The sequence below is a fragment of the Epinephelus fuscoguttatus genome, linkage group LG22, assembly GCF_011397635.1.
Source record: "Epinephelus fuscoguttatus linkage group LG22, E.fuscoguttatus.final_Chr_v1".
Taxonomy (NCBI): Eukaryota; Metazoa; Chordata; class Actinopteri; order Perciformes; family Serranidae; genus Epinephelus; species Epinephelus fuscoguttatus.
Genome location: NC_064773.1, coordinates 21,756,770 through 21,782,252, shown reverse-complemented (window position 1 = coordinate 21,782,252; position 25,483 = coordinate 21,756,770). Strand labels below are relative to the sequence as shown.

Genomic DNA, 25,483 nt, shown 5'->3' with positions numbered 1-25,483 from the left:
TACAGAATACCTCATCAAGGAGCCTCCCTGGAGAACCGCAGGCCAGGCTGTTACTGTCCCAGTGGCCAATACAGGGCAGGAAATCACTCACACATCTGTGTGTCTGACTGTTCCTGTGAGTAACATGGCCAATAAGGCTGACACTCACCTAGACGTATAGTATGTAGTCATAATTGGTTTTAATGTAGAGTTTGTGTCTCGTCAATCAGATTGTAAAGGACCACGTGGTGAGCCCAGACTGGTGAGTATCTTTGTCTCATCAGTGCAAAAATAGTCAGATCTCTGATGACTCTCTCACAGTTGACTGAAGTAACACAGTAATGGAGGACCCAAATGCAGGACAGCAGGCAGGAGGATGCAGAAAAGATATTTTAATGGAAGCTAGCAGGCTAACAGCTAAACAAGGTAAACATCAGACGGGCAGGCAAAGAGTCAGGAACAATCAACAAGAAAAAAAAACAAGAACACAGGGAAACCACAAGGACCATGGGCAGGTGACCTGACCAAGAACAAAGAAGTGGGCAGGTATGAGTGTAAGATACTTGGTGTTTCTTAAAGTCAAGGAAGGATCCTCAAACGGCTGAATATGAAGGAGGCTATGTCATCGACCCCTGTTGAAAGACTGTTCCAATGTCAAAGATCCTTACTAATTTCACCGAGGACAGAGTCCTTCTTTCAGAGAAATTCCAAGGATGCATGTGTGGATCCTCAGCAGGTATAAAATCCCCACAATGCTTTGCACACGATTTGCTAGAAGTGAGGGCGGGGCCTCTAAAATGAAACTTGTACTAGCAGAGCTCCGCAGGACTAATATAAATATGTCATTTATTTGGATTAATGTCTCCACCTGAGTTTTTATCATAAAAACTTGAAAAGAAAAACATTGACAGAAACCTCATAATTTACACTTTCCAATGTGTCCACTGCTGAATAATGAGATTTTGAAAATAACGTGATTTAGACAAAACAATTTTTTTTTAATTAATCATTCCCAGCAGAGATGGAGCGTGAAGTGTCCCCCTCCCCTTCTACCCCCACTATTGACATGATAAGGACATGATAATTGCTTTCATTCTGTCGGCTTCAGTTGGTGTTGGGGGAATCGCAGTGAGAATGACCACAGTATAGACATTGGAATATCCTGCTGGTCAAAGCATCACTCTTTTGTTTTGAGGTGAACATATTGCAGAGGATTACACAGCAGTATAATGTACAATTGGCGCGGTCAGTTGTTTCAGAGCAGCGCGGCTCATCAGATCAGATCTGTTCATATTATTGTAGCGCAGTGTGTGGTGACACACATAGAGAATATGGATCACTTTGGATTCAAAGAGTGAGTCTGTGTGAGTCTGTGTATATACTGAAAAAGATCATTTAGAACATTTTTTCAGCTTTTGTCTTTACTTCATTACACCACTTACTCGTAAGTATGATCCAGAAATATGTTCTCCCTTAAAGTCACGTGACTCTGACAGTACTGATATATTTGTTAAAAATTGTACAATATTAGAGAGTTCCAAAATGATCAAAGTATCCTGACCCCCCCTCAGTCTGCTTAGGGTTAATAACGTACACCTGGGGACACTTGTTAGCCTGTTCCAGTGTGTGTTCACTGAATGCTAGGAAGGACTCTTGACTTGCCTCTGTAGGATCTTTCCTTGGAAGGACTCGTCCTACCAAGGAGGGATCCTTGACTTTGAGAAACACCCACTGTTTGTGCATGTGTGTGTCTTTCAGACACACACATGCTCTTTCAGACCTGTGTGTAATTGACAAGCAAGAGTGAAAACATTGAATTTCCCCTCAGGGGATTAATAAAGTAAATAAACTTAACTTAAACTTATTGGACAGGTGAGAACAGGTGAGTAGGCTGCAGGACTACTGAGGGACAGGTGAAACTAACCAGGGCGCGGCAGACAATCAAAAAGGCAGGAAAGCACTAAGACAGGAAGTAAAACCAGACACATGAGGAATTAACCTACAAAATAAAACAGGAAACAGAATAAACATGAATATCCGAGATTGGATTGTGGAAGTGTTTCTGTATCTGTCTTCCAGCCTGGTGAGGTGTGGCAGTCCGGCTGTGACCTGTGTACATGTCACAGCCAGACTCGCACAGAGGTGTGTGTTCCAAAACCTCCTAATCCAGCGCCTCCCTGTGGCCCCAGTGCTGTTCTGGTAAACACTTCCTGCTGTGGTGATCAGATTTGTGGTAAGTACTGACATGTCATTATGTTTTAAAATGATGATTTAAGTACTTTCTTAGAGACCTTTCTTGCTTCACATGAATACTAATACAGCTAACACATTAATACTTATTGTGTTGTTTTTCAGTTGAGAAGACATGTAGTTATCATAACAAAACATACAGGGTACGTTGTGTCTAATCTTATAACAGTATCTGTTTGTCTTCTCCCTCAGAGGAAAAATACATGTTTGATTGAAATGAATCATCGTATTGTGTAGCGTGTCGTGATATGTTTCTTTGTATGTGTAGGTGGGAGACAGATGGAAGGATGCCACCCATCCCTGCATGACATATACCTGCAGCAAAGAGGGTATTCAGACTGAGACTAGAGTCTGTCCCACACAAAACTGTCCAGAGGTACTGCACACTCTCTGCTTTGTTCCTTAAACTGTAACATCTTACAAATCTTCATTGATAACTAACTGGTTTCTTTCTGCGACGCTGGGGATCAGCACGCCCGGGGCCCCGCCCCTGCCTGCCGCCTGTCACACAATGCACCTGACCCTGATGACAGTCCCTGCATATGGTGGACCCAGAGGGTGTTATTCATTACTCATTGGGGCTGAGCCCGACCGGGCCCTATGGCCCAAGGCCTGGCCACCAGATGAGCGAGCCCCCCCCCCACTGGCGGTGATTCTGTGGAGAGTATGACCAAAGTAAGAGCTGTGTCTGAATACTCTGCGTAAAGTCAAACACGGTCTTGGTTGGTGTTGACCTCCGCCAGGGTTATCCCTTGTCACCGACTGTGTTTGTGATATTCATGGACAGGATCTCGAGGTGCAGTCAGGGGGAGGAAGGGGTCTGGTTTGGGGATCTCAGAACTGCATCTCTGCTTTTTGCAGATGATGTGTTTCTGTTGGCTTCATCGCACCGTGACCTCCAGCATGCACTGAGATGCAGCCAAGTGTGAAGTGATTCAGATGAGAGTCAGCACCTCCAAGTCTGAGGCCATGGTTCTCTGCCAGGAAACGATGGATTGTCCCCTCCGGGTTGGGGGAGAGTTACTGCCTCAAGTGAGGGAGTTGAAGTATCTCGGGATCTTGTTCACGAGTGAGGGTAGAATGGAGCGTGAGATGGATCGGTGGTCTGGTGCGGCTTCTGCAGTGATGTGGGGTGCTGTGCTGGACCATCATGGTAAAGAGAGCTGAGCTGGAGGGCGTAGCTTTCAATTTACTGGTCCATTTACATCCCCACCCTCACCTATGGTCATGAGCTCTGGGTAGTGACCGAAAGAATGAGGTTGTGGATACAGGCGGCCAAAATGCTTTCCTTTGTGGGGTGACTAGGCTCAGCCTTAGAGATAGGGTGAGGAGCTCAGACATCCGGATGGAGCTCGGAATAGAGCCGCTGCTCCTTCGCGTCAAAAGGAGCCAGTTGAGGTGGTTTGGGCATCAGATCAGGATGCCCCCTGGGCGCCTCCTGCTGGAGGTGTTTCAGGCATGTCCCACTGGTAGGAGGCCCCAGGGCAGAACCAGAGGATTATCTATCTCATCTGGCCTGGGAACGCCTTGGGGTCCCCCAGGAGGAGCTGGGAAGCGTTGCTGGGGAGAGGGACATCTGCGGAGCTTTGCTTGGCATGCTGCCCCTGTGACCCGGCCCTGGATAAGTGGATAAAAATGGATGGATGGATGTTTTCATTCACATTTATTGGAGGTGGAAAGAAAGCATTTTTCCAGTATGGGGTACATTCTGAAAATAAGTATGTATTTTGTATGTAAAAATATGTATTTTTTTATTTGGGGGCAAACTATCCTGTCATTTAACCTTGAGCTGTTTTGATTTATTCACCAGGAGGATAGAATTTGGGACGACCAACACTGCTGCTTTTCATGTAAGTTATGTCATAATCAATACAATTTTTATGTCATTTAGAGATTTCATTTTGTAGAAGTTTGACATCTCAGTTCCAACGATTTATTGAAAAGGAGATATTTGCACATCCAACCATCTCAGCTGCAGGTAGGTCAATCACCCGTGGGTGTGTTTCTCAGTAATAGACAGCGACGTCTGTCACATTATATTCCACATATAAAAAGAAATAAAAAGGGGTGAACAAGAAACAGAGGATCAGGCTCCTTACACAGTTAGGTCTGTTTTAGTATTAGTACAAAAAATAAAGGATAATGCTGACCAAGAACAGTGTGGGATTTTCCAAGTGTCAACAGTTATTAGAAGTTAAATAATGTGGGACTTCTCTGCATTTAATGCTTAATAAAGGGACAAAAACATCTTTAGATTTTGTAGATGTTTCGCTCCCACTCATCACACTGCCTACAGCCTTTTTTTCCTCTGACTTCAGGTAACCAGAGCTGTGCGCCAAGGCTAACCAGTATCAAGTTTACCATAGAGAACTGTACCACAGTCATGCAGATGCCTGTGTGTGAGGGTCAATGTATGTCTCAGCCCAGGTGAGAAGAAATATATCTGTCAGGATGGCAATAGTTACACTCACGCAGCCACACACACACACACACACACACACACAGCCAGCTAACACATTGTGAGGTATTTCGTGACTTGTTTTTTCTTTAGTTCTTTGTGAATCTGACTTTATTTTATCTCTGGTGTTATCTCTCACCACAACAGGGTGGTGTTACACGGTGACCTGCAGGTGGAGCAGAAGAGCAGATGCTGTGCGGAGCAGAGCTCAGTGAGGAGACCGGTGACCCTGCGGTGTTTTGACCTCACCACCAGACACTACTTCTACAAGCATATCACCAGCTGTCACTGCACAACCTACAGCTAGGGTCGGTTAATAGTGGGTTAAATGTATGTATAATCAGATTACAAAAAAGTAAATATGATCATTCTGGATTACATTTGGAAAAAAGTGTAATTAGACTATAATTACATTGTCAAAGATTACTTGATTCCATCTTTGATAGTATCTTTATAATATGGCAACTTTAAAATGGTGACACATTTTTTTGATAATCAGTTCTCTATACAGCCTTTGATTTAAAACAGCAGCAACAAACACGCACGCAGAAGAAACAGCACCCACGTCTTGTAGAATACATGAGGTACACCTGTAGTTTGCGACAGTTCTGTTTCTGTAAGAATAATTTGATTTGACAGCACAGACTGGAGCCAAAATTAAATAATTTTGAATGTATCCTTTCCAAATCCTTATTTAAAGTAAATATGTAATCTCTATTCTATCAAATAAACTGAGTCATTTAGTAATCGCCAAAGTGTGTAGTATGTATCTTCTTTAGGTGCAGTATTACCCCAATGTAAAGACCCCCTCAACTCAAATACATGTTTTTCTTCTGTTTATGTCCCTTAAAATGTCTGACCTTGACTATACTGACTTGTATCCATGCAAAGTTTGTCACTAGAAAGGTGTTTTTACATTCTTCATTACCAGAAAATTTCAGCTCCGGTTTGTGAGTTTGCAAGTCAGTTTCAGGTCGTTGATTGACGCATGTGTGCGAGTCTGGCGTGGCAGATTGGTTCTCATAATTGGCCGGGTTGGTGCGGGTTGTAAAAACCCTGACCTGGGTATCACTTCCGGAGCTTTCTTCTAAATTTTCTACCCTACTGTAGCAGATACTTTGATATGTTTCACAGCCTCTAACTCTTTGTCAGTCACTGGTAGTTAGCTTACAAGCCAGCAAACAACAGAAATGAAACATGCTAACTGCACTTCTAATGCTGATACATCAGCTAGTCACTGATATGGTGTACAACAGACTCCTTATCTGAGTCTGAGTCTGACTGAGGCTCAAACATGTATGGCTGAATCTATCAGATGTTGCCTCTAACGCTAATGCTAGCCTTCTTGATGTTCAAAGCTCTTTCACCAGTCAAGCTTGTAATTAGCAAAACCTAGCGCAAGAAACAATGATGGCCGGGGCTGAGGCCAGATCCAGAACTTCTTACTGATGTTAATTTTTTGACTTTTTGATTTGGGAAAACTGTGTTAAATAAATTATTGATCATCGCAGAGTATTTTTTTCATACTACTTCTCTATTCACACTTGGTCACCGTAAGCACCTGTAGGCTGCAACACTGCTCTAGCTTTGATCATACCCATTTCCTTGCCAGTAACAACATTCCAGCTGTTAAAGGGCTGTGTCATGCAAATTACAAAAAATAAAGCTTCTCAGTACTGGATTGTAGCCATGCAGCTAGATTTGACTTGCCCAGGTTGTGAGATACTGTACAGTATATGTGTCTGAGATCCCAGTACAAAGGAAATATACTGGTGATGCTCATAGCATTAAAGAATGACATTAAAGGAGAACAACAGCCATTTTAAAATTCATACTTGTTTCTCTAATGGTCGAAGGCAGTCTAAAATAATTAGTAAACATGAACAACTCTTTCTGAAATCCAAAAGCTAGAGTGCTAAAACTCAAATTTACGTGTTTAACTGTGCTAACCTTGAATAAATGACTGAGGAGAAATCTGGACCCTGTGGTTGGACCAGTTGGGAACCACTGTTCTAGGTGACACTGAGAGAACCCAGGGGAATGTCTTGAGTATATGGGTACATTTTCTGTTTCAGCACTGAGAACATTACAATCGAATAAAGATAATTTGAGTATATAAAAGAAAACATTTTTTGGGTCCACGAAATCAGCCTGCCATTCATTGTCTATGGCGCAGCTCCAGATGTAATGCTTGACGGCATCACAAGCTCGACTCTTAATTCTCTGGTTTCTGGCTTTGACAGAGAGTAGCTCACATTCACAAATATTGACTGAACCTTCCAAGGCCATGGAAAAAACAAATTGGAATTCTTAATTTAGGTGGTGATCCCCTTTAAAAATGACCATAACCTGTCTTTCCAAAATCAATATTATCATTACACTGAATAATCCCACAAGTGTCAACAGTTTTCTTTCAAACTACTTAAAAACTACTGACAGTGTGTTCTGTGTGTTATCTACAGTAACACACAGTGAAAAATTAAACTAAACGAAGACCCCGTGTTCTGAGCATTATATTGAATGTCTTATACACTCTACCTAACAAATCTGATCAGGGGATGTTATGTATATTACTCAGCCATTAGGACAGAGAGAAAGCCATTGTTAGGAGCTATCAATAGGACAGGAAGACTTTGGTCAGTCCAAGGAAACACCCAGCCTTACAAAAGAATTTCTCCTGAAGAGAAAAGCATTTCACGCTTTGAAAACAGCAAACCAACAGAAGCAGCCAGCTTGTAAAATAAGCTTTGGGGCAGCTTCACGCTGCTGCCGTTTGTTGTGCGTTCAAAAGGATGGATACTCTAGAGGCTTATGATGTTCACAGAGGAGGATGTGTGAGTGTGCACAGACCATGAGTGTGTGTTTGTGTGTGTGTTTGCGCTTGTTGAACCTCTGAACCTTCCGGTACTGGACACACACACATCCCACTGGACCTTACCCAACCAGAGCAGTCACATTTGAGTTTGTGTTATGCATGTGTGTCTATGTGCACGAGAGTCAGAGGGGTTGGAGAGGCTTTTTATTGACATGATCAACAAGTGCACATGAGTGGCTGGGTTACTGATTACAGGTGATGTTATAGTTTGTTTGTGATAAGGCTCTTGCACAAAGTCCTGCCAGATACAGTGAGCCCTCAGCTACTTTGCCACATCCTTCCCATCCTTCAAAGGACAACTGCTCCTTCTCAGGTAAATTCTTTTTCTGGTTTTTCACTACTTGTAAGTCTACACTAAGGTCTTCTGCACAATTAACCTTTTTTTTTTTTAAGGTAAATTTTGTGAATTGTCATTGTGAACGAAAATACAACTAACAACGAGTTAACAACAGAACAAATTTCAAATTCTAAGCCTATTCAATGTGTATATAAGGGTTTAGGACTCAGTTTTCTTATACAATGACACTGCTACACACACTGACAATGATCTCTATCATTAACCAGTTGTTTTATTGAACACAACTACTATCTGCTCACCAAAGAAATTGGTGAGCAGATAGTAGTTCATTCTTACATTTTGGATATTTCAAAGAAAATTTGATAAAACTCAGATGAAATTTACATAATTTGTCCTAAACTCTGATGTGCTCATATTCTTGGTTTCTTTCTGCAGGTCCTTTTGGTGCTGTGTTTTTTCTTTTTCCTCTCATCAGTTGAACACACAGCAGCATCATGAGTGTAGAGTCCAGAAAGACACGTGAGGCTTGCTGTTCCAAGCTCAAGGTCGGTGAAATGTTAGCCTTTTTCCCAGTATTACAAAGTGTCAGGGAATATCGCTCATTGCTTCATAAAGGTTCATAATCACTTAAATCCATGCCTTTGAGCACAGATGGACCTTTGACAGTGCCAAGCTGTAAAACTGCTTTTTTTCAGCCTTATCTCTGCATATTTGTCTTGGTATTTCATTTCTGTGTTAGTATAATCAGTGTGTGACTTGACGACGCAGTAAAAGGCAAAGCATTAACAAAAAAAAGCCTTGTTTTTTCTCTCGATCAGATAAAACCTGACCCCATCTCATAGTAATAGGGTTCGTACCATGACAGTTGTCTATTGGTTTACTTTTATGGCAACACTTTATTACATACTTTCTGATAACAGGCTAATCATATAAATAGATTGGACATTATCAGTTCAGTAGCAATTACTTTTGGATGATAATTTTGATTTCTTGTATGTTGAACTCTGTAGGAAATTAAATTTTGCTTGTGTTCACGTAACAGGTTGATGACCTACAGCCCAGTCTGAGTCCCTTTTAATCTTTAACTATCTTCATGTCAAGGATATGGCTGCACGCAAACAAACTCTAAAAATGACTCAGAATAGTTTGCAAAGATTTATAGATTCCACTGAGCGTTGTTACCTTTAATCCCTATAACCAAAACTTTTCATCAATTCAATTGACACAATAAGGAGTTACAACTTGTATACTGTGATTCCAACATCGTCTCTCTGTCTGTCACAAACATGACATGGAAATGAAGATAAAATTCAAACGTTTTTACATAAGATTACATTTAAAACAATAATCTAAATAGAATTAAATCTAATCAATGGTGAAAGGAGGTGTGAAGCGCTGCAGGTCTTTAAATGTGTGTTGTGTGTTGTTAGTGAGAGCCTAATCCATCATGGGCGGAGTCTGTGTGTTAATGCAGTCATTCACTCTTTCTTTAACATCTTTGCAAGGTGCAATTACATCCTTTATTCTTTGGGTTAGAATTAGCCTCATTCAGGAACCTTTTATTGCATTACTGGAACTGCAGAAAGTAGATTAATCCTCTCAGTCGGTAGTCTTTGAGGAGAGATTATTACAAAGGTAATCACTTTACAACAGGCTACCACTCAGTTTCACCCTTTTCACTAAACCTAATCAAATCAAATGTCCCCTTCTTGTTTTAGAGAAGAATACTTTCATCAGACATGCGTCTTGTGTGTGTTTCCAGCTCTTCCTGGCCTCTATGTCATTCGCATACTTTTCCAAAGCCTTTTGTGGAGCCTATATGAAGAGCTCCATCACCCAGATTGAGAGGCGCTTTGATATCCCCAGCTCCCTCATAGGGGTCATAGATGGCAGCTTTGAAATGGGTATGTGCAGCTTTTTATACATCCTTTTTTAAGATTTTGGATGGTAAAGTTAAAAAAACAGCTCAATATAGGTTTTTTTGTGGTAGATAAAAGCACCAATCCTCCATTTTAAAAGAAAAAAATCAATACCACTCTCATGCAAGCCCCTACAGCCTTGAAACCAATTTGGCATAGCTGTCAAACAGTCGAACTACAACGTCTGAGTCACATGATGCCATGGGGCACAAAAGGCTTACATTGTGAAAGAGACATCTGTTAATCAGTGAATAGTTTTTCTGAGCACCACAACCCCCGCAAAATGTTTTACTATGGGAATTGGATCCATCCTGTCCAGTAACATTTCTTAAGTCTACACAGTTGAGTCACTTTATCCCCATTTAAGTTAACAAAATGCTAAACTGCAAGTTAGCTGCCAGGCCACTAAAGTTTCTATCGTACTTGTACTATGGACCCAGGACTTTACACCCAGGAAGTCCAACTTTTTTGGCTTCATGCCCCACTGAGCAACTTTTGTATAAATGCGTAGGACACAGCCTCTAATGCTGTATCAGGTTCTCTTAATACATCCATGCTGTCATGTCTGTACCCTTAATCGCTTCTACCAGGGGATGGTAACATGTTATATCTTGTTTGGGTAATCCATATGAAAACCAAAGTGAAAAAGTGTCATTGTGGTTTTATGGGTTTGAAAGTAACTTTCTGGAGTCTTGCTGTCACTTTGAGGTTGCAGGGCTTTTGTATTGATTAAACAAATCAGATATAACATGTTAGTTAGTGAGCTTTAGAGGTGCTGGTTAGGGGCCAGGGTGGTTGTTTCCCACTGTATACTGCCTTCTGTTTTCAGCTTTACATTTAGTGTACAGACTATGGATGTATACAGAGAACTGGATACAGTGTTGGAAGCGGGGCTTTATTCATTCCTATGAGTATTGCATGAAGCCAAAAAAGTTCAGATGCTGTGTATAAAATTACCCAGATTAACAGCACTGCTTTTGCACTGTGTGACCAATAGAACAAGCACAGAAGAGACTTCCACCAGATTAGCTGGCTACTTCCATTTGAGCACTACAATAACTTGAATGGGAATAAAATCATTCAATCCTCCTTAAGACTTTCCAAATGTTATCAGACCAAATGGATCAAAATTTGATAGCAAGACGAGTCATTTAGCAGGAGTTGTGACATTAAAAAAATGTATCCACTGATTTACAGATGTCTCTTTCACAATGCAAGTCTACGGGAAAAAGTCTTAACAGGCCACATTGCATGACGTGACAGTGTAATTACACTATTTGGCCACTATGAAATTTGCCTTCAAAGCCCAGTGCACTTCCTGGGGGCCATGTGCAGACATAAGAGTGGTATCTATCTAATTGCTAACTCTGTGCAAGAAAGCAAATACGCGTTGAAGTCAATGATTCATTCCTTAATAATCTGTAATTCCTCTCCCTCCCAGGCAACCTGTTGGTGATAGCCTTTGTGAGCTACTTTGGCGCTAAACTCCATCGTCCCAGGCTAATCGGTATTGGCTGTCTGATCATGGCTGCTGGATCTTTCCTCATAGCCCTGCCTCACTTCTTCCAGGGACAGTTAGTACACTGTTTCATTAATCTTCTCAACATTCAAACACTGTATATGTCATACTGTGGCTTTGTTAAGGTGTACCCTGCAGTAATGATACACATCAGTAATTAGAATCAAATTATACACTAATTGGAGGCAGAGCTGCTGTGGAAGCAGAGACATTCAGCGTTTAATTGAACCGTAATAGGAATAGAGAGCTACTGTTATTCGGGGTATAATATATTAGACTGCCTTGGAAAAGGAAAGAATAATACACTGAAATTACAGCTAATTTATTTATTCAATGGTGTACATAGGATTAACCAGTTTGAGGCATCTGTGCAGAAATTTATTGTTGAGCCCACATTCAGGCCTTACTGTAATACAACCTGTGCAGGCACCGTGTTGCCTCCAAATTCAGTGCACACAGCACATTATTTAGTGTTTAAGGCTGAAGTCAGACATACAGGACACAGACTGTGTGGAAATTGGTTTACTAGATTGTAGTGTTAAAACAAAATTTTGACCTAGGCCCCTGCTTTAAGACAGGGTCAGAAGATCAAGAAGAAATCCATGACCCTGCTAAGTTGACCTTGTGCTTAATCAAATTTAACAAATTAAACAGTTACACAGTAACTTTCAAGGCTTTTGTGGCCCCTGGGGCTCTGAGGCAGTTACCTGCTTTGCCCTTTTGGTAATCCAGCCTTTAATGTGCATCTCATTGACAATTTTGAAAGTTGTCGTTCAGGAGATATTTAGATTTAAAATCATCAGTGGGGTAAAACTAACCTGTCTCACAACGGTCTAAACCCAGCTCATGTTCCCTATTAGTGGGTGAACAATCCAACACTAGGTGAATTCTCCTTCACAATGATAGGAAGAGCCGACATCGAAGGATCAAAAAGCGACGTTGCTTTCAACGCTTGGAAGCTTCAAACCCAAAAAGTCAGAGGGATTGTTAGGGAGATTTGAGATTTAAAGGGGATTTATTTAGCTAATTTTTAGGTTCATACTTGTTTTTTTTTACCACTAAAATATGTTTTCATGACATAATAATAATTTAAAAAAAATCTTCCAAACCGGATATGTTCCATCAGGAATATGACTTGAAACTGGGGAGAAATTAGCGACATTAACAACAAACAATACAGGTTTCCCTGATGTTAGCATGTGGCTAAATATTACATGCCTGTTTTTTTAGGTTTACAATCAAGAGCCTATCTACCTACCCTAAAGAAATTTCAAATACATTACATTTTCCGCATAAACACAAATGATTTCTATTTATTCAATCTATTGAAGACATAGATGTGTTATTTTGAAAAAGACAGTGTCATAACATTATAAATATTTTCCAGGTATAAATATGAGACCAGTATGTCTCACAGTACAAGTGCCAACAGCACTGAGAACACCCTGCCCTGTTTGGCCAACCACAGCCTGGCTGAAGCCAATGAGACGCCTGATTTAGAGGCCATAACAGGTATGTTAAACAGATAAAATGCCAAATCATTTATTCATTGATAAAAAATTCCTTTGAAATTCTGAGCCCAGTTTTCCTCCCTCAGCTTGTGAAAAGGCAGCTGGCTCGTCCCTGTGGATTTATGTGTTCTTGGGGAACATGCTGCGTGGAATTGGAGAGACTCCCATCATGCCTCTGGGTGTGTCCTACCTGGATGACTTCTCCAGAGAGGAGAACACGCCTTTCTATTTGGGTTAGTTACTTTTTACACCAGTGTTGGTTGAAACTCTTTCCTGTTTTGGCTGATATCTCAACACGGCTTCAGGGCCTAGCAACATTATTTTCCATAGTTTTACTTCTACTGTCACACAGTGTCCTGTTAATGGTGTTTTGTTGCTGTCCTGCATAGTTTGAATAATGCTTGACTGACATGACATTAACCATTCTTGCTCTGTTTCTCCATTCCCCAGCCTGCATCCATACAGTGGGGATCTTAGGTCCTATGTTTGGTTTCATGCTCGGGTCCTTCCTTGCTAAGATCTACGTGGACATCGGATCTGTGGATTTAGGTAGGAGACTTCTCAACATCAGAGGGAAAAAAGACAAGATGCGCTACTGTGGTACAACATGCAAACTCTATATTGGGTAGTTTCTGCCCATTAAAGGAATACTTCACCAAAAAAAGACCCTTTTTGTTAAAGAAAACATTGTTTTGCATGCCTCCACGGCCAACGAAGAATCCAAAAACAGAGATAACTTGTCCTATAATCCAAGTCTTACTTATTCAGTGATGTGCTCAGTACTTTCCAGTGGTGTAGTCTAGTTTATTGTAGTACTGTGATGACTTCTCTCTCTCCCCACTTCCTACCCCCCCTCAACATAAAAACCTGCATTGTGCATTTACTTGAGAATTTTACATTTCCTCTCTGCTCTGATTGCCAGCAGCTGTCTGCTCTCACTGTAGCCACCTAAGCCTCTTACTCTCTGGCTCAACAATAACACACTACACACTGAGCTTTGTGGGGTGGGGATGAGGAAAAACAAGAGTCTCCCTGCATGTCCTGCGGTATTTGTTCAGCTTGCTGTCACATCTCTTGACCCCATATTTGCAAAAACAAATGGCTGAAGTGAAAGTTCTGTTACAAAAGTATGTTGCTGCATATCCTTGTGCAATTTTAAGCAGGTATACAGAAATTCTAAAGTTTTCTTAGTGGGTTAACAGCGTATATCTGCTTAGCACATAGACCACACCACCAGTACTTTCAAAACATACATTTTCACTAAAACCTTAGAGTATGAAAAAATTACATAAACAGTCTCACGCTGGGTGCACAACCTATTTTTCCTGTTTTAACAGAGCGTCTCCCCAATGCATTCCCCATTCCCAGAACAACGCTGCAAGGTTCCGTCATTGATGGACCTAGCCAGATGCTAGCTAGCGTGCTGTCGGCGAGAGCTGTTAGCGAAGTCATCTAGCAGAAGAGTTAGCAATATCTTCCTGTGAAGATCTCTCATGTTGACTGTCACTGTACCAACTGAACTGAGACGAGTTGAGTATTGAGCTATTGAAAGAGCTGATATATAGGTGCAAAATGGAAATGAGCACAAAATTCGAAAATATAGATTAATTATCAACCGCATAGAAATCAACCTATGGTCAATCACTTTTAATAGTGGAAAAAAAGAGATGAAATGAGATATTGTTTGTTTACAACTGCGATTGCAATTTATTTACTACTTCCGCGGAACTGCTGCCGTGCTGCGTGCTAGTCCATTACTATCCGTCATTTTCACCTCCATTGGAATGAATGACTTCCGGTCAGTGTCAGTCCGTCAGTGCGTTAGGTTGGGCACCTAGGGTTACAAATGGACAAGTGTTGCACTTTGGCAACTCTATGAAATATACAAGCAGAAGCTGCCCAAGTGCGTTATTCATTATTGGCCCCCTTTTACTCCAACTCATGAAGAATGTTCACCATTTTTGGATTCCTCGTTCACCACAGAGACTCCATGATGGAAGCATGCAAGAAAAATTAAGCTTTTTTTTTTTTTTTACATACACTGTAACACAGGGTGAGTAATTAAAATACCAATGGTTATTTTGTGGGTGAAGAATTCCTTTATCAGTGTTACCCTATATTGATAAGACAAATATTGAGTAATTTTCTGTGTGCAGACCTATTACACATAATCCATCTGTCAAAATCTGGCAGCAAAGTGCCCTTCAGCAGAACAATTACCCTTCCTCCCTAACCTACAGGGACAGGTCATAGTTAAAGAGCAAGACAGTTTGTCATTAAGTGATTACAAATCTTCTAGAGACAATAGATTTCATCCTGTTTACATGGTATCACTAGTTCACTATTTACTCCCTGGATTAGAGCTGTTGACAGACCATGACATCCTCTTGCTTATGTTTAAGTTGTTAAGATAGTGGTTCCCAACTGGTGCAGACCTGGTGTCCAAATTTCTCCTTAGTTTCTTTCTCATTAGTTCAAGGTCCACACAGTGTTATATATTCAGCGTCATCCTTGGGTTTGGCCATGTCATTGAGCTAGTTTGCTGTCTCTGTCAGGTAGATGTCTGTTCATCACTCACTCTACAGCAGGACACGGTTCTTAAAAATAAAAGCTCTGTGCTGGAAATTCACTGAGCTTAAAAATTAAGTGTGTTTTTACAAACTTGACACGTTTGTGAGTCACCTGCAGTCCATTCAGAATGGACTTGCGACCCACTTTTGGACCCCGACCCATCACTTGGGAACCACTGGGTTAAGGGCTATCAGTTAAGGTCCTATAAAAACTTCATAATCTGCCGTCTCTGCTCGTCCACCTCTCCCAGACACTATCACCATCAACCACAGGGACTCCCGCTGGGTGGGGGCCTGGTGGCTGGGCTTCATAGTGACTGGCACGGTGGTCCTGCTGTCCAGTATCCCATTCTGGTTCTTGCCCAAGTCTTTGCCCAAGCAGGGTGAAGAGCAGAGCCAGAGTAAAGCCACAGAGCTCGCCACAGTGACAGAGCAGGAGAATTTCCTGCCAGACGAAAACCAGGAGCATGAGGAGAAGGAGAAGCCGGTTACATTCCAGGAGTTGGCTAAAGGTACAGTCCAAGCTTTTGCATCTGTACGAAACACTACAGAGAGCTGTGAAGGTGATGTTGACAGGTCATCACATATCACTCAGGGAATTTTGATGTGTGATTTTATTTTATGTTGCACAACTTTATCCATGAACAGCAGAGCAATGCATGCCCTAAAATATTGCTATGACTTTTAAACACCAAGAAATGAGTCACTGTGAAAATAGCAGGATAGGATTGATGTGTACAATCATTAACCAGGTATAACCTAGACAAACCAGCTCAGAGCGGTGACCCTGAATCCTGAAAGGTTTACTGATCTTGGCAAAAGTTGAATGACACTCCAGGACGGAGAAAACAGTTGCATAAGCTAAGGACCAGTCATGCCATCGTACATTACGCAACTTTATATCATAACAGTGTTCACTTTTGTAAGAGCAGCAAAAGACAATAGAAAAGGCAATATAACTAGATAAGAATTCAAAATAACAGACAGGTAACAAAAAGAATATGTGTGTATATGTGAGTAAAATGCCAATGTGCACAATATGTATAAACATTTGCATTGTGAATGTGTACAGAACAGATAAAGTTTTTTAACATCACATTTCAAATAAACAGATATTTCCAAAATGGCTGCCATTTTGTAGCTATTGTGCTTCTCAATCACTCTACTTTCGTTTAATCTCCCTTAATTCTTTGCCAGATTTCATCCCATCTCTGAGGAGACTCTTCAAGAACAGCATCTTCTCACTGATGGTCCTGATGTACCTGGTGGCTGTCAACGGCTTCATTGGCATGATCACCTTCAAGCCAAAGTTCTTGGAGCAAATCTACGGCCAGTCAGCTTCCAAGGCCATTTTCCTCATAGGTACAGAGCAATAACGGACCCCATTCACTCTGCCTTTGCTTTACTGCAGCCTGGAGCCCAAGGCCACTGAAACAATGATGTTATTGAAGGGAAGTGTGATTGCGAGAGATAAAGTTGACTTGAAGTGTAAGCGCTAAGTAGCCCACTGTGGGCTCTCCTTTTGTGCATGTCTGTAAAGTAGCAGCCTGAGCTATGATTAGCTTTTTATGACTGTTTACCAGCACTGCTAGCTGGCAGCGTTATTGTTTTAATGTTTATATTGTAAAGTCACTGTTCTACAATCACCTACAATTATGAAAGGTAACATTAGAACAACAGCAATGGCTGCTCAGCAAAACCATTTTAATGTAAATGCATACAGTATTTGTCTTTATATAAGGATTTTTGTATTCATGAATTAATTTTAAATCTGCAAATAGATAATGTGAAGGTACGTACAGGGGCACCATTTTGTGAGGTTCACGCTCTACTCCATAAGTAACCCATATGCACTCAGTCCCAAAATAAGATTTACAGTTTACAGTGTCCACATGTTATTTTTAGTTGTTTGTCTTAATACTGTTGCTTTGCTACCACAGTGCAATCCTCACAAGATGACGCCTTCGTCCAAAAAATTAACACAGTGTGATGTCATCTTTAGATGCTTTGCTTAACTAAAGACTGATGTCTTTCTCCCTGATTTTTTGTTGAGATGGGCGGATACAATTTCAGAGTTTAAAAAAACTCTATATGTTGCAGAACCAATAGTAAATCAGCAGGGCGGTCCTTTGGTGGCTCGCTGAACTCTTGTGCTCGTAAACATAGTCAGACTGCGTTAAAAGTTTTAAACAAAGTCGCTGTAAGTCCTTCATTTCCACAATCTTGTGGACTGAGCACACGTTTGATAAAACGGAGGTAAATCTCTCGGCATCCATTTTCAAGCTCGGACGAGAAAAGGGGGAGCGCACATTTCCGGTAGGGCGTGTCCTTTTAAAAAATGCAAGAGGCGTTGGTTTGTTGCAGGCCGTTTTCTCCGGTGTGTTAAGCACACTTGAGAAAGGAGTGTCCCCAGACTATCAGAAGGCGGAGATCTCTGATTGTCTGGTGGCGAGACTACCAAGAAGGGAGCCAGGCTTTGAACATGGACGTATTGAGAGACCTGGATACAACATTAGAGGCGGGGCCTTGTTCATTCTTGTGAAAGTCGCTCAGTGGCGCATTAGGCCAAGATTGCTCTATTTTTGCAGTATGAAATTACCTGGACCATAGCACATGCACACTAGAGACTTAAATGGTTGAGTGTGGCCAAACAACCAACTTCCGCCCACCGAACAGCTATATTCTAGTTTAGTGCTCCACTAATTTGAATGGGGATACAAATATTTAATCGTGCTGTTCTTCAAGACTAAAAATGTTATCGGACCGAATGGATTAAATTTGTAGGGGTTTTGACTTTCAAAAAATGTATCCACTGTTTTACAGACGTCTCTTTCACAGTGTAATGCTGCGTTCCAGGCAAGTTTCTGAGCCCGTAAGTCACCACTTCAAGTCACGCCTCACGACTTCATAGTGTTCCAGGCAAGTCACCCCAAACTCTCAAAGTAACGTGGCGGACCGTGCGGGGTTTATGTTTGTTTATGATCACTTCTGTCACCAAAGGGGCCGGTTCCTTGCTCATTTGAGCGAAACGGAGGAGGAGAAACAGCGTATAAGGTCACAGATGCAATTATACTTTTTATTTTACATTATCTGTATGTTTGAAAACATATTTTGTATTGATTTATTCTTGCACTGGAAACTAGCTGTTAGAGCGGCTGCCAATAATGTGTTAACATTAGGGATATTTTATGTCTATTTCTCACCGTGTATCACCTGCATCAACACCGCATCCATAGGGCTGCCATTGTTGTTTAGAGGAATAAGGTAATTGGTTTAGAGGGCTGTGTGACGTCAGAAAGCGTAACTGGGAGTACATCGATCTGGTACGAGTTCACGGGTGGTAAGTTACGGGTTTGACTGCCATTCCAGTGCACTTTCACAGGTAGAAGATTGTAAAAACAAGAGTTACAGGTTGCATGGAATGCGCCATTAGTAAATGGGAAAAAAGTCTTTATGGGCCCAATGGCATCATGTGATGGTGTAATTCCACTTTTGGCCACTGCGAAAATTGTCTTCAAAGCCTTGTGCCATTCCTGGGGGCTTGGTTTTGAAGCCATTTTTTTTAGTGGCCAAACAGTGGTACTGCAATTTCCAGGGTCTTTCACACGATACCAGTCCAATAACGTTTGGAAAATCTAGAAGAGTGGCAAGATTTCAACATTTTATCCCCATTATATATTGTAGCTTATTTGGCTTCCTGTTCCACTGAGCAACTTTCATGGGGATGAACGGGGTCCTGCAGCCAACGCTGTATCCAGGTCTCTTAATTCATCCATTGCCGTAACACACTTTTAACTAGTTAGCTCAAAAAAATGAATGAACACAATATCTAACATTGTGGCATATTGTGATCAGTAGGACTTTTCATTTTAAAGATATCTATTGTGTAATGACTGTCTGTTCTTGCATCCATCCATTTATCAATCCAGGTATACTCAACCTGCCAGCAGTAGCTTTGGGTATCATCACTGGAGGTTTTGTTCTGAAGCGTTTCAAGCTGGGTGTCATTGGAGCAGCCAGGATGTCCATTGCTGCCTCCCTCGGGTCCTTGTGCCTGCTCTCCATGCAGATCTTCATCTACTGTGACAAGGCAGAGGTAGCAGGTCTCACTGTCTCATATCAGGGGTGAGTGCCATGCAAACCATCCATTTACATTAAAGTTAGTGGTGTTGGTAAAGGGATGAATGCACTGCAAAGTTTCCTATCACTCAGTCTGCGTTTTTGTTTGTTTTGATTACAGATTTTCCCCTAAATGGGTTCACATGTAAAAAACACATGCTTAATAAGCTTATATGTCAAAGATTGTAATTGAAATGTTTTGGAGTCCATCAAGAATCTCCATAGAAACTCATGTATGCCAAACATGTCCACCATCCTCTACTCATGCAACTCTATTCATGTCTGTGTGCACCAGGGCTTCTCAAGTGTCCTACAACCAACAGACCTTGGTGTCAGAGTGCAACATGGGCTGCTCTTGCTCACTGAAGCACTGGGACCCAGTATGTGCCTACAATGGTGTGACATATGCCTCGCCCTGCCTGGCTGGCTGCCAGTCCTCCACTGGAATGGGCAAGGAAATAGTAAGACTGTAACTTTTATTTCCTCCCAGACATAGATAAAACTGGTGGATTAGGTAATCAATCACATTTGACTTCTGGTTCTTTAGGTGTTTCATAACTGCACCTGCGCTGGGGAGGTGATGACTCCAGGCATGAACATGTCCGCGGTGCTGGGCCAGTGCCCCAGGAAGAGCAACTGTGAACACATATTTAAAATCTACATGGCCTTGTCTGTGGTGGGGTCTTTTATTTCTGCCTGTGGGGGCACGCCAGGATACATCGTGCTGCTCAGGTCAGAGATGCTAAAGCTAAAAGAGCTCAGCTCGCATCTTTTATGGGTATAATGATGCCTCACAGTGGTTTTCTGGGATATGCCCTGATTTTGTGTGACTTTGTGTGAGCTGCCTCTGTAATAATACATTTTGTGTTGTCTTTAAGCTACAAAGCTGATATCAAGGTCTGATGTGATAATGTTGGTGATAATCTTCCAGGTCCATACAGCCAGACCTGAAGTCGCTGGCTTTGGGTATGCAGACACTGATAGTAAGAACTCTTGGTGAGTTATGAAAACAAATATTAAAGGTATTATGTAGGTTACAGAATTATTCTTATATTGAGATCAATGATGACTTAAATTAACTCTTTGTATGTGTAAACACATCTGACCTTGTGTGTTTTCAGGTGGAATACCTCCTCCTATATATTTCGGTGCTCTGATTGACCGAACCTGTTTGAAGTGGGGTACCAAGCATTGTGGAGGCCGTGGGGCATGCAGACTCTATGATGCTGATGCATTTAGGTACAGTGAAACCAGACTCTCATTTTATTGCTAGAGTATCGTGCTCATAATATTCCTGAAAAAGATATGTGTTAATCATTTAAAAATGATATCTAGATTTAAAAATTATTTCTCAAAGTTAAAGTCAGTTTTTACTTAAGGTATTATTTGACATTGCTATGTATGGTTTTAGTTACATCTAATTTTAAAGGTATACAATGCGGGATTGTCAGTTACTGTTTGTACACTCCCTCGCAAACAGTGTGTTTTGCCTTTTTTTGTTTTTTGCTTTTTTTGAAAGATGACACTTTTTTTTCCTTCCAGTGACCAATTCCTATTCCTAAACTCAGCTGATACCATTGCATTTAAAAAACAAAACAAAATAGCTTTATACTACTAACCCTGTATGGGTGTGAAATGATAGCTATAATTGTTGTATGGCATGGCTCAAGTTAAACCCTTTGTAAAACATGAACAAATACATACAGAGAATGAATGTCACAGAATTTTTTTTTATGATCTAGTTTGACATTTTGTTACACTTTTTGCCGGAAATCGTTTCTTCTTTGCTGCTCTCAAACGGTAGTTGCCAGTAGCGTAATAGTATTGGTTGAAATGCGGCCGGTACATATTTTCATTTTTATGCTGACAACACTGTGGTATATTGTGCTGGCTCATCCATCACAGAGGCTGTGGTCCAATTGCAAGCTGTCTTTAACGTTATCCAGATTCAGCTTTCACAACTAAACTAAGGTTATGCATTTTTGTAATGCTAGGAAGAAGCCTGTGAACACTCCTGATGTTCTTACTGCTCAGGGAAAGAAGTTAGAGGTTAGAAATATCTTAGTATTCAGCTTGATGACTCCCTGTCATTTAAACCTCAGGTTGATAACGTTAAAAAGCTGTGGCTGAAGTTAGGGTCTTTCTTCATGCTAAAGTCCTGTTTCTCCTTTGAGGTTTGGAAAAGATTGGTTTCTGCTACGTTTTTACCGGTTCTGGATTATGGTGATCTGTTGTACATGAATGCATCTGCACATTGTTGCACATGTTACATACTGCATATCATAGTGCACTAAGACTTGTTCACTCATCACTGTACGCTTTATTCCAGGGCTGGTTGGCCATCTTTGACATTTCATAGGCTCAGTTATTGGTATTTGTTCATTTATAAAGCCATACTGGATAAACTCCCTTCATACATTTGTACTTTGATTGAACAAAGATCTGACTGTAGCTATAGTCTGAGGTCTCAAGATTTAGTTTTGTTGTCTGTTCATAGTGCTAGGACTGAGCTGGGAAAGAAAGCTTTCATGTGCTCTGCTCGTCTCACTTGGAATAACTTTCAAAAAGATTTTTAAGTACCTTATCTGGTCTCTGCCTGATTTTAAAGCTCTCATAAGGACAAGGATGAATGAGTCGGTTGGGTCTTGCCATTGTGCATAGGTGTTCTAATATTTTTACATGTCACTGCGTATCTTTCATGTTTTTATTGTGTGGTTGTTTGGCTGTAACTTTTTGTGTGCTGCTGTCTTGGTCAGGTCTCCCTTGTAAAAGAGACTGTTGATCTTAATGGGACTTATCTGGTTAGATATGGGTTAATAAAAATAAAAAAATTAAAAAATTAAAAAAAAAAAAAGAAGCTGCATAACACAGCTTGCTCTTTAGGCTACTGTTTTGGAGTGGCAAAGAATTCATTTCTCTGAAAACTGCTGTTTTACCCAGGTGCCCCGAGGCGTTCCCAGGCCAGCTGGGCGATGTAATCCCTCCAGCGTGTCCTGGGGCGGCCCCGAGGTCTCCTCCCGGTTGGACATGCCCGAAACACCTCTTCTCGATGTGGAGGAGCAGCAGCTCTACTCCGAGTCCCTCCCGGATGTCCGAGCTCCTCACCCTATCTCTAAGGCTGAGCCCAGCCACCCTGCGGAGGAAAGTCATTTCAGCCGCTTGTACTCGCAATCTCGTTCTGTCGGTCACTACCCAGGGCTCATGACCATAGGTGAGGGTTGGAAAGTAGATCGACCGGTAAATCGAGAGCTTCGCTTTCTGGCTAAGCTCCCTTTTCACCACAACGGACCGGTTAAGCGCCTGCATCACCGCTGACACCGCCCCAATCTGCCTGTCAATCTCCCACTCCATCCTACCCTCACTCGTGAACAAGATCCCAAGATACTTAAACTCCTCCACCTGAGGCAGGACCTCCCCCCCAACCTGGAGTGGGCAATCCATCCTTTTCCAGCCGAGGACCATGGCCTCAGACTTGGAGGTGCTGATTCTCATCCCAGCCGCTTCACACTCGACTGCGAACCATCCCAGCGAGAGCTAGAGGTCACTATTCGATGGAGCTAGGATGACCACATCATCCGCTAAAAGCAGGGACGAGATCTTCCTGTCACCAAACGTGACACCTCCACCACTCGGCTGCGCCTAGAAATTCTGTCCATGAAAGTTAAGAACAGAACCGGTGACAAAGGGCAGCCCTGGCGTAGTCCAACCCTCACCCGGGAACAGGTCCAACTTACTGCCGGCCACGCAAACCAGACTCGTGCTCCTTTGGTACAGGGACTGGATGGCCCTTAGCAAAGGGCCACCAACCCCATACTCCCGGAGCACCCCCCACGGGATTCCCCTGGGGACACAGTCGTGAGCCTTCTCCAAATCCACAAAACACATGTGGACTGGTTGGGCGAACTCCCATGCCCCCTCCAGCACCCTGGCGAGGGTATAGAGCTGGTCCATGGTTCCGCGTCCGCGACGAAAACCACATTTACTGTAAAGTTTATTAATAAAATAGGTGGTGTTGGATCGGTACTTGTTGATACCCGACCCAACATTTTAGACTGTATTGGAGGCATTTCCGGTACTGGTTTTGGTATCAGAACAACTCTAGTTTTTCAGTGCTGTATTTCTTGAATACCTGTTGCTTACAGTTTGGCACCTGGTTGATCCTTTTTTATTTATTTATTATATTACTTCTCTAGGAGTCTACTCACTTGTTGTACCACCACTGTAACAAGAGAATTTCAACGATGAATACTTTAATGTTTCTAGCACATTATACAAATCAAAGAGACAATTCTAAGTGCTCTACTTGAAACATCAAAAACTTGAAGACAAAGTGCAAACCACATTATGAAGTGAAAAAATAAACTTAACCTGTTCCCATGTACTTCACTTTCAGAATGACATTCTTGGGTTTGATCACTGGACTCTACTGCCTATCCAACATGCTCTGGGGAGGCCTGTACTACAAACTTGTCAAGAGACAGAAGAAGTTAGCGCTGAGGAATCAGGCCAAAGAAAATGGACTGCAGGGTGACACAGCTGGCAATGGACACGCCAACATCAACATTGCTAAAAACAAAGAAGACGGGGACAATGAAAGCACAATTTAAAGGAGGGAGTGTTTGAGGAGGGCAACGCCGCTGAGTAATGCAGGTCACTGACAGATTTTCTACTGCGTAAGTACTGTGATGCATCCATACTGGACCAAATGAGGGAATGGTACAGTGTCCGCGCTCTTTGGTCTTCAAGCAGTACACTTTTTTTTTTTTTTTTACACAGATACCATATGGAAAACATTTACTGCTATTTGTTCAGTTCAAAGGTCAAAGATTCTGACTTGAGAGTAGTTTTACTATGAACAATGAATTTACATTAAACAACGGGCATTCAACATCTTCCCAAAAAAATGCATAAACTTAGAGGTAATTTTAGCTCTACTTCAAAACAGTCAAGAAAATGAAAAATGTCATATTTGGAGAACGTTTGGCTGTTTAGCTTGTGTCCACCATTTATACTTGAATAGCATTAGGTCAGGTAATGATAGTGCTCTTTCATCCTACAGCTTTAAAGTGATTTAGTGACAGTTTGGCAAACATGTATACAGTATACAATATATGTACAGTGTATAGTTTAGTATAGTTTTACATATTAGCACAAGACAACTAAAGTGTTTATGGTTTCAGATGTGGTAGCATCTTTGTAATATGTTCATGTTTTGTCAGTGAGAGTGGGAGTTTGTGAGATAAGTTCAGTAAAAAAAAAACAAAACATTAGTGTAAGCTTAAATTTGCCAAGTACATGAACCAACTTAAATACACACAGAGGAGATCGGATCACATTTCCTATAGGGGTAAATAGAAAGTAAATGCAGTAGTTTGTAAGACTACAGCTGGTATGATTCAGACTGTCATAGATTTGACTGTTGCAAGAAAGGCCTCCTCAACAAATTATCAGGTAGATGGTACCTACTGTTTGGCTGCAGAGCAGAAGAAGTAAAGTGCTTTGCTTTATTCTGCTGTGACAGATTCAGTGTTGATGGACTCTGTGACTGCTGCAGGCTGATTCACTCAAAGCAGCACAAGTTGTCCAAGAAGGATAAAAGTAGTTTTCGAAAGCAAAAGATTGGACAACCAATGATACCTGACAGTGTGTCTTTGTTCACTATTTTCATTTACATGAAAAGCTGTTATAGGCTGAGGCCCAGGCACAGTTCCATTTTTGTCAGGTGCACCTGTTTTTGTAGTTTGCGACCAACAAACCTGCACTGCTCTAAGGCCAAATATAGGTACATTTGGTCCAGAATTAGATGTGAAGATCAATGTCACATTTATGTCTCCATTAGGTAAACACATGAAGCGAGCGCCAGCAGGTCAGTTTGGTCTGATGAGAGCATAGCGACCAAATAATCCACCAGGAGACTACAGCCCTAATTGAAGCCTTGAGTTTGGCATTTTGGCCATTACCATCTTGGATTTTTGGAGTCATAAA

At 41.6% G+C, this 25,483-nt stretch overlaps 3 protein-coding genes across 3 annotated transcripts in view; all 3 read left to right on the top strand.

Annotated features, from left to right (window-relative positions):
* LOC125882837 (mucin-19-like) overlaps positions 1 to 5,063 on the top strand; it is a 66,306-nt gene extending 61,243 nt beyond the window's left edge. Inside the window, exon 47 of the mRNA XM_049566732.1 lies at positions 5,044 to 5,063. The gene's annotated coding sequence lies outside the window, so the exon portion shown is untranslated. The remainder of the gene's footprint in view (positions 1 to 5,043) is intronic.
* LOC125882838 (mucin-19-like) overlaps positions 1 to 5,882 on the top strand; it is a 34,515-nt gene extending 28,633 nt beyond the window's left edge. Inside the window, exons 38-45 of the mRNA XM_049566733.1 lie at positions 6 to 115; positions 210 to 241; positions 2,059 to 2,212; positions 2,335 to 2,372; positions 2,498 to 2,605; positions 4,040 to 4,079; positions 4,548 to 4,656; positions 4,835 to 5,882. Of these exons, the coding sequence (XP_049422690.1) occupies positions 6 to 115; positions 210 to 241; positions 2,059 to 2,212; positions 2,335 to 2,372; positions 2,498 to 2,605; positions 4,040 to 4,079; positions 4,548 to 4,656; positions 4,835 to 4,994 (751 nt within the window). The 3' untranslated portion in view covers positions 4,995 to 5,882. The remainder of the gene's footprint in view (positions 1 to 5; positions 116 to 209; positions 242 to 2,058; positions 2,213 to 2,334; positions 2,373 to 2,497; positions 2,606 to 4,039; positions 4,080 to 4,547; positions 4,657 to 4,834) is intronic.
* Positions 5,883 to 7,670: 1,788 nt separating this feature from the next.
* On the top strand, positions 7,671 to 24,268 carry LOC125882844 (solute carrier organic anion transporter family member 1C1-like). Its single transcript, XM_049566753.1, has 15 exons — positions 7,671 to 7,875; positions 8,296 to 8,405; positions 9,623 to 9,764; positions 11,221 to 11,353; positions 12,686 to 12,810; positions 12,896 to 13,042; positions 13,260 to 13,358; positions 15,631 to 15,891; positions 16,577 to 16,741; positions 19,309 to 19,504; positions 19,794 to 19,959; positions 20,046 to 20,230; positions 20,430 to 20,494; positions 20,620 to 20,737; positions 23,892 to 24,268. Exons 2-15 carry the CDS (start codon positions 8,355 to 8,357, stop codon positions 24,103 to 24,105), a joined length of 2,067 nt encoding a protein of 688 aa, XP_049422710.1. The 5' UTR covers positions 7,671 to 7,875; positions 8,296 to 8,354; the 3' UTR covers positions 24,106 to 24,268.
* The last annotated feature ends 1,215 nt before the right edge of the window (positions 24,269 to 25,483 follow it).

Coding starts and splice junctions, on each gene's coding strand:
- LOC125882844 (XM_049566753.1), top strand. CDS start 8,355: ATGAGTGTAGAGTCCAGAAAGACACGTGAGGCTTGCTGTTCCAAGCTC. Junction 19,960..20,045: donor CTGGAATGGGCAAGGAAATA/GTAAGACTGTAA, acceptor CTGGTTCTTTAG/GTGTTTCATAACTGCACCTG. Junction 20,738..23,891: donor TATGATGCTGATGCATTTAG/GTACAGTGAAAC, acceptor CTTCACTTTCAG/AATGACATTCTTGGGTTTGA.